Here is an 8,246-nt window from a genome sequence, read left to right as displayed (position 1 = left end):
TCATTGCCTCAAATCTTAAAACCTGTTCCATCTGCCTAGTTATACTACTGCTTCATATCTGTGACAACTATCTCCACACTATTGTTAGGCACTATTTACATAATATGTTTGATGCTGCGGATTTTCTCACAAGTAAGACACTCACTACCCTAAGGCACTGCAAACAGGCTTATCAATAATGTATATTATTTATATATATACACAACTTATTTATATATTACCCTGATAAAACTGCAATGATAGCAAATATCCTTTTAAAATGACACTAAAAACAAGACTCCAACCACACACAATCCTTTGATACCAACAGACAAGCAAGCATTGGCTTGGGAGTAGAACCCCCATGATCCAACTAATATGCCAAAAATGTAGTGAAGTACAAAAGATCCTCCAAGTCTTAGTTCACCGTGTGTTTGTTCCATTCTTCATTGGTCTTTGTAGTCCGGACAACCATAGGATGGACAAACGACCAAAGGATGCACATACTGTATAATACAGAGATGGACAAACTTTGATTAAAACAGGGATGGCTGCAACACACCAGTGTACAGAAAGATCAACCTCAAAGCTCTGACACAAGGAAAGAAAAGAAAGAAGACTGAAAAGTGCATATCTCTCCTAAAATTATTCTGCAAAGATCGATTCAAAACAAAAACCTGAAATAGTGCTAACATCTGAGTTACTCAAATATTTTTTCTCTCTCTATATATATCTCTCCAGCCTAAATTGCTCCTCATTTTTCAGACACATAAATGTGAGCATGTACCACGTGTTGAGAATCAAACCTGCTCAAGCGACGCTACATCTCACTGATTGCACTGCTTAGATACGATTTTCAGTCCCAGCACATTTGCCTCTGCTCTTTGCTCAATGTTTTGTACCTTCTGTTTTGATACAGAGGTGGTGGGCTAATGTGGTGAGGAGTCGGTAGGGTTTAGACTGCTAGGTCATCAGGCCTATTTCTGATGCTGCTTGTCTTGCTTGCTCTGCTCAATCTGCGGACATCTGTGGGCATTGCAACTGGTGGTTCATGCATCTCCACAGTTGTGGTGATGTCATGGCCCACGTCGTGTTCTCTCTTCCCATCAACGTAATCACCTCTGTTGAAACCAGCCATGCAGACTGACGAAGGTAGGACTGAATCTTTGGGCAGTGTTATATTGCTTAGGGAAGATGATGACGATGAGGAGGAGAGGCATGGTGAGATGGCCTTAATCTCACTACTTTGTAGCTCTTTTGACATGTTAGCCCAGTTCTGCTGCATAGAAAGCATGTAGTTGTTGCTGTTGTTGCTGCTGTAGAGAGAGGATGGGAGGGCTTCGGAGAGAGAGTTGATTTTATCATCTGCTTCAGGGGTGGACACCACAGCCATGGTCTGTGCTGGTGTTTGGAATGTGCTGTTGCCCAGCATTGTTGTGTCTGCGAGGTTGGGTGGATAGCTGAGGATGGGAGGGGCAGAGCTGTCCGCAGGGAGGATCGTCATGTCATCTGGCCCCGCAGACTCATCAGCTGTGTTATGTAGACTCTCTCGCTCAGGCACATACTCATTGGTCATGCCCTGCTTGACCTTCTTCCAACCCAGATGGTAAATTTCTAAAAGGTTTAACAAAAGGGACACGCCAGCCACTGCAAGCATGAAAATAATGAAGATGGTCTTTTCTGTGGGCCTTGAGATGAAACAGTCCACTATATTTGGGCAAGGCCATCTTGCACACTTGTAAAGGGGTCGTAGTTGAAACCCATAGAGGAAATACTGCCCCACGATAAAGCCAATTTCAAACAGTGTTTTGAAGATGATATTGAACACATAGGTACGCAGCAGAGCCCCCCTGATCCGTATTTTGCCATGCTCATCTCGGATTGGAGGTTTTTCCTTTTTTCCACCACCACCCCCATCCCCAGCTCCTCCTGCACCTCCATTCCTGTAGAGGTCTTTTTCCTCCTGAAATCTACTGGCCTTGCGCAGCTCTTCCTCCTTTTCCTTGCGTTTCTCCTCCATGCGGACAATGTGAAGCACATGGCCCAAATAGATGAGGGTGGGCGTGGACACAAAAATGATTTGCAGCACCCAGAAACGGATGTGTGAGATGGGAAAGGCCTCATCATAGCAGACATTTTCACAACCAGGTTGCTGAGTGTTACAGGTGAAGTCGGACTGCTCATCACCCCACACTTCCTCAGCGGCTGCACCTAAAACGAGGATCCTGAAGATGAAGAGGACGGTCAACCAGACCTTGCCGATGACCGTTGAGTGTTCTTGTGCATTTTCCAACAGCCGTCCCAGGAAGCTCCAGTCACCCATGCTTTAAGATTTCTAGCCTAAGGAAAAAGTAAAGTCTGAAGTGAATTAGAATTGAAAGAGCAGGGAGGTGGGTGGAGATATAGGAAGAAAAAAAAACATGAGAGTTTTGTTAGGAATCTCGAGGTGCAATAGAGAACAACACAGAACAAATTTCTGTGGCGAGAACAGAAGACAATGAGCTGTCAATCAGCTATGAAAATATAAGTCTTTATGATTATAATGTATTTGCAGAGGGATTTTTTTTTTTATACGTATACAAGAACTTGAAAAAGAAAATCTCATATACTACTTGTTGCGTGCATTAATCCATACTGTCCCTTTCCATCAAATCTCTCTCTCTCTCTCTCTCTCTCTCTCTCTCTCTCTCTCTCCTTGCACAAACCCATTCCACTCATTGCATTACCCAACCAGCGTAAGCCAAACAGCCAGGGACAGCTAGTAGAAAACATGACAGAGTTGAAATGGCACCATGCCACAAAACATAGCAGCTGTGTTCAAATGGATTTGGTTGAAGAGGGACACACAATTCAGTTGTATTCAGTAGGTAGGGTCAAACTATAACAGATGGATTAGATTTATATGCTGCTCATAATATTGTGTAGTGAACTCACTATGCCAGACATAGTTTTGGAATTAAGGTGTCACTTATGACGCGCTGTTGAGATATGGTCTGGCAGTGTGAGGGTTAGTTGTTCTCAGAATCTAACTATCTACATATGCCACCAGCAAATGACCGATAAATGAACTGACCACGAGAACGTGGAAAAACTCTACTGACCGTGATCTTTATTCTGAGTAGTTACATGAGGGTGTTTATAGAAATACCATGTAGCTCTGAAATGTCAAATATGTGTGGACTACAACACTGAATATCACCTGCATCTGATACATGTTGGGTCACAAAAATGAAGAAGAAGCAGTTGAAAAATACTCCTTGAGCATTTCCCCTTTACACATTGCATGAATAAACATCTGCATATTGTTTTGTCCATGGAAAAACATAAGTATTATTTGATGATATGTACTACATTTAATTGGGCTAATCATTTTACCAACCTTTATAAACTCCCTTTGAATAAATACTGTATTTAACCAAGAAGTATATACATAATTAAAACCAAAATGATATTAACGTTATGGCAGTTACAAATGCGTCTCTAGAGAAGCGATACCAATATGACTTGTTAGTGCACACTATCACACCATCACATACCAAACAAAAGTGCAAACAAATGGCAAAACTCACTAAGATGTTGTTTGCAAGTAATAAATCCATTGACTAAGGCTGAGTGTTACTATACCTGTAAGTAGAAAACATCAGTGTCAAAAAGTAGATTGCTCTTTATGAATGAATGGACAGATGCATGCTTGATCGTAGCAAAATAAACATGTGAGAACAATAGTAAGCTTTATTAGTGGATGTTACAGGCTATAAATTATACAGTGTAATTTATAGGGAATCTAAATGGAAAACAGTGCATGCACTTTTTCTGTTTTGCTGTACTTATGACAGAAACATAATTAGGACCCTTTTAAGATATTGTTTATGTAGTTGAATCTCAGCCGAAAATGACACCATCAAGAACTCGTCAGGTTTGTCCAGAAAAAATATACTATAACTGTTTCATAACATTGCGTCAGTTAGAGGGAGGATATGCAGAGACATACTAAAATGAGTCCCGTTGATATAAAAAAAAAAAATCACATAGCCAGTGTGGATCATGGTCAAAGTAAATTATTTCAGTTGTTTAGACTGTAAGTAAATAAGAATGCATATAGATGTATTCTAATATAATAATTTATGACTATGTACCATACTAGTACTACAGTAAAATCTAAATCAGCAACTAGCTGCAGTACACATCTGGTGTCATTGTGCTAAAGATGAAAAATGTGGTCCTATGAACAGAAGCACATTTTGAAGTGTTGGCCTGTCTTGTCGTAGCCAAGTGTGAATGTGTTTTATGAACAGTTGTAGTGGGTTATTATCTGGGTGTGCTGAAACAAAAAAACTATTGATAAGGCAATTTCAAGTTAGTGTTCGAGATTTTAATATTAATGTTGGTTGCTGTTTTTGAAAAAAAAAAAAACCCCAAAAAGCCAAATGTATTCGACTGACATGTAATTTATGTGTTTACTCTTTTGAAATTTTAACGCGATGACATTCTGTCTATCAGTCTGACAATAGAGAAGGTGCCAGATTTTCTTTGCGCGCTGGCATAATCTATTGACACTTTACAGCTATTGTGAAAGGCCTATTGTCTAACATGTCAACCACAATGAATGGGTCATCAACATTGGCAGCCTATCATTTAACTGAACAAAAACTCTTATATAACCCCTACTTCAACAAATATAACACAATTAAAATATATTCATTAACCACAAATATTTAAAACTCACTCTTGTGTTGAATTCAGTCCACCGCACGTGGCCATCATACCTTATATCAGGAGTGTCTATGTCATTGAAATCAATATCCGGCAACCACTGATGCCATGTTTTGAGTTCTTTGGAAATCATACAGACACCAACAGGTTCACATGAGCCCTCCCATCTCCTCCCACTTCTCAAATCCCTGGAGCTTTGTTAGCTTACCAAAGTCCTTTGTAATCAGCCAGCCAAACTTTTCCCCCTTGTGCAGTCTTTTCTGCTTGTTGGAGTCAAGGCCAGCTAGTTTATTGACGCAATTTGAACTTGGAGACGGGCCTCCACAAAGCGCAGCTGCCTCCCGTTCCTAGCCATCCCGACTGTCACATTGGGTGACTATGCATGAGTGAATTCATAGAGTTGCTACCCTGCACGAGGGCACGCCACGCCCCTGTCTACTTCCCAAATTCATCACCGGTGTGCTAAATAATTGTGGTCTCCATGGGTTATATTACTTCAGCAAAAAAAATGGATTATAGTTACAAATCACGTGGGATCCAATTCTTTAATTGCACAGATGATTATGAACTTTAAGGATAATTGACAATCAAACATTATAAAACATTGTAAATTCAAATCTTGGGTCTCTTCAATAGCAACAATAGCAAGAAGACTATAATTATAGCTGCTCTATAGTCAGTAAGGCTGAGCGTTTTACAGAAAACTATTACATAAATTATCTGCTAGACAAACACATAAACTGTCAATGGAAAATGTCAGTAGTTATACAGAAAAGAAAAGCTGTATCAATTATAACTCTACTGTTTGGCTTTATGAAAAGCATAACAAGTGACCAAATAGAGAGGACAGTTTTATGGGAGACATGTTTCATATTTCAAGAAACAGTGAGAAATTCAGAAAGAGACAACTGAAATGAAGATGAGTATCCCAAACAGGCGTAGTAGACATTTGATACTGGTGTGTGTGTAATCTGTAACTACATTATGTGAAATTCAAATGAGATGAAAAGTTGTTGTAAATCACCAGAAGTAACCAATGAATTTATCAGTAGAATAATAAATTAAATAGCCTGATGCTTCTCATTTACAGCTGAATCTACTTCATGGTTTTTCAGATGCTGGTAATTGTCTAAGAAATTGATTGGGGAAAAATTATATACATAATCACAAACAATGCATTTTTATTGCATACGATAAACCTGACTAGAGTGTCAGAGTGACTCAGAGAAAGCCTTACATTTTATGTCAGTATACCCTGTTGCAGTACAAATACATTACATACAATATTTTTTACATTTAAAAAATTCTTAGGCATGAATCCTGCTCTATAGAAAAAAGAAGCCCAGGAATTTATGTTTAGCAAACGTGTAAAATGTTTCTTAGTGGAGCATATATTTATGTTACTAGCTAAGCTCATCAAAAAGCATCAGTAAAATATCATGCCAGAGGACAAAGTATTACTTAAAAAAAAAAAAACTCTGGCAGAAATCCATGATGGGTCTCTACTACAAAAAATAATTGTTAAAAAACGTTTTTTCACAAACATCTACTGAGAGGATACTTTATTAAATGCAGAGTAGGAGTTTCAAAGTGTGGTACAAATTTTTGATTACGTAATTATGCATGAGAATAAGGATGGTATTTAAAACAATTTTGTCATTTATAATATGATATCACTGTGCGTGTGTGCGTGCGCGCGCGTGTGTGTGTGTGTATACAAGAGCAAGAAGAAGAAGACGATGACGAGAATGAAAGAAATGTAGATTTTACATAAAATCTACTGTTTTTTTCATTCTCATCATCATCTCCTTCTTCTTCCTCCTATATACAATATTAGCATAAGAATTCAGTAATAAGATTTCTACCAATCTTAGAATGAAAAAAACCTCTTCAGTTCATCATAGCATTGTAATATTAGCACAGAATGTAGTAAAAACTGTTAGTCTTGGCTGACATCAGCAGATACTGATAACAGACTTGCTAAAAACATAGAAAATTAGTGAGAGAAACAAACGCTAATCATCTATAATCAATATGATTTGTTTTCTCTGTCTCCTTTTTATCTTTCTGTTATTCCCACTATTCATTTCCTAGTTCACAGTTATCAATCCTAATGCACTATGTAGTACACTAACCACCAGATGTCACTGTGGGTTTATATGGTGCGTCCCACACTCACATTTTTTTTCATACTGTATGCGTATCACAGTGAATTTCACAACTGACAACACTCAGTAATACACCAGGACATTGCACAGTTAAGTTGTTCAGGTTTAAATTCAGAAAATTCAGCTGAGTTGAGGTTAACAGAGAGCTAATGCCCACAGTACTGTGCATGCTACATGCCACATGAGTCCGCATGTCTCAAATCTTCATCTTGGACTGCACTAATACATGTACATGTATATACATGCACCAGCTACATTTGTGCAAATGTGTAAATGTGAATATTGTAGACATAACCATATTGCATGTTCACACGGTATACAGTAACCTATAAGCAAGTAGATACATATGTGTATGGAGGGTTATAATGCTTTGCCACTGGAGGACACAGAGGAAGACGAGGAGAGTAGTATCTCGTTCTTCTTGCTCTGCAGAAGACCCTTGTCTTTCGCTGAGCAGTTTGAACGGCCCCTCCCAGCACCAACCCTTGGGCAACGTCTTAGTGCCTTGGCAACAAGGTACGCCAGCTCAGCTGCATTAAGCACCATACAAGCAGCTGAGGCTGCTGCCATGAACACAGTAAAGACTGTTTTCTCCGTGGGCCGTGACACAAAGCAGTCCACCTCGTTGGGACAAGGCCACTGCTCGCAACGCACCAGCCGGGGCATCCGGAAGCCGTCATAGATCACGTACAGGGCATAAATGAAAGCAGCTTCGAAGAGCAGCCGGAAGACCAGGCTGAAAGCATATATCCACCACAATGGCCCAATGATGGGCAGCCTCCTCTTTTTTAGACTCTCTAACTCATCCTCCTGCTTAGCTTTCGATGTCTTCTTGTCGGCATGCAAGATGCCACGTTTGTCCTCGTGTTTCCGATACGCCACGTACATGGCCACCAGCAGGGCTGGCGTGGAAGCAAAGATGAGCTGCAGGCACCAGAGGCGCACGTGTGAGATGGGGAAGAAGTGGTCGTAGCAGACGTTCTCACAGCCAGGCTGCAGGGTGTTACAGGTGAAGTCTGACTGCTCATCACCCCACACAGCCTCAGCAGCCACCGCAAGAATGGTGACACGGAAAATGAAGAGAACAGATAACCAGACCTTGCCCAGGCTGGTGGAGTGGCGGTTCACCCCGGCTAATTGAGCATACAGTGTTCCCCAGCTCATTCTGCTATTGATATGGGTCAGTCCCTAGAAGAAAAAAAAAAGATAAAATAGAGCTATGAGAGCAAAAACAGTGAAAGGTGAAGTTAAATACATGGTCAGTTTATAATAATAGTTGAACTGTCTCTGGGTGGAGACAGTTCAAGAAAAATAGAACAAAAAGGTGGAAGAAATGTTTTGCTGACGTTTTGAGACGATAGTAAATAACAAATAAGTAGATGACAG

General features: G+C 40.0%; 2 protein-coding genes across 2 annotated transcripts; both read right to left on the bottom strand.

Moving 5' to 3' along the window:
• Positions 1–934: 934 nt before the first annotated feature.
• LOC115816575 (gap junction alpha-3 protein-like) lies at positions 935–2,302 on the bottom strand. Its single transcript, XM_030779552.1, has one exon. It carries the CDS (start codon positions 2,300–2,302, stop codon positions 935–937), a length of 1,368 nt encoding a protein of 455 aa, XP_030635412.1.
• Positions 2,303–7,220: 4,918 nt separating this feature from the next.
• LOC115817015 (gap junction beta-2 protein-like) lies at positions 7,221–8,030 on the bottom strand. Its single transcript, XM_030780246.1, has one exon. The coding sequence runs from the start codon at positions 8,022–8,024 to the stop codon at positions 7,221–7,223; it is 804 nt and encodes a 267-aa protein (XP_030636106.1). The 5' UTR covers positions 8,025–8,030.
• Positions 8,031–8,246: the final 216 nt, after the last annotated feature.

The sequence above is a fragment of the Chanos chanos genome, chromosome 7 (genome assembly GCF_902362185.1).
Source record: "Chanos chanos chromosome 7, fChaCha1.1, whole genome shotgun sequence".
NCBI lineage: Eukaryota > Metazoa > Chordata > Actinopteri > Gonorynchiformes > Chanidae > Chanos > Chanos chanos.
This window is presented reverse-complemented; position numbering and strand designations above follow the sequence as displayed.

What these genes read in the sequence shown, in the direction of transcription:
- LOC115817015 (XM_030780246.1), bottom strand. Translation starts at nt 8,024, where the DNA reads ATGAGCTGGGGAACACTGTATGCTCAATTAGCCGGGGTGAACCGCCAC.
- LOC115816575 (XM_030779552.1), bottom strand. Translation starts at nt 2,302, where the DNA reads ATGGGTGACTGGAGCTTCCTGGGACGGCTGTTGGAAAATGCACAAGAA.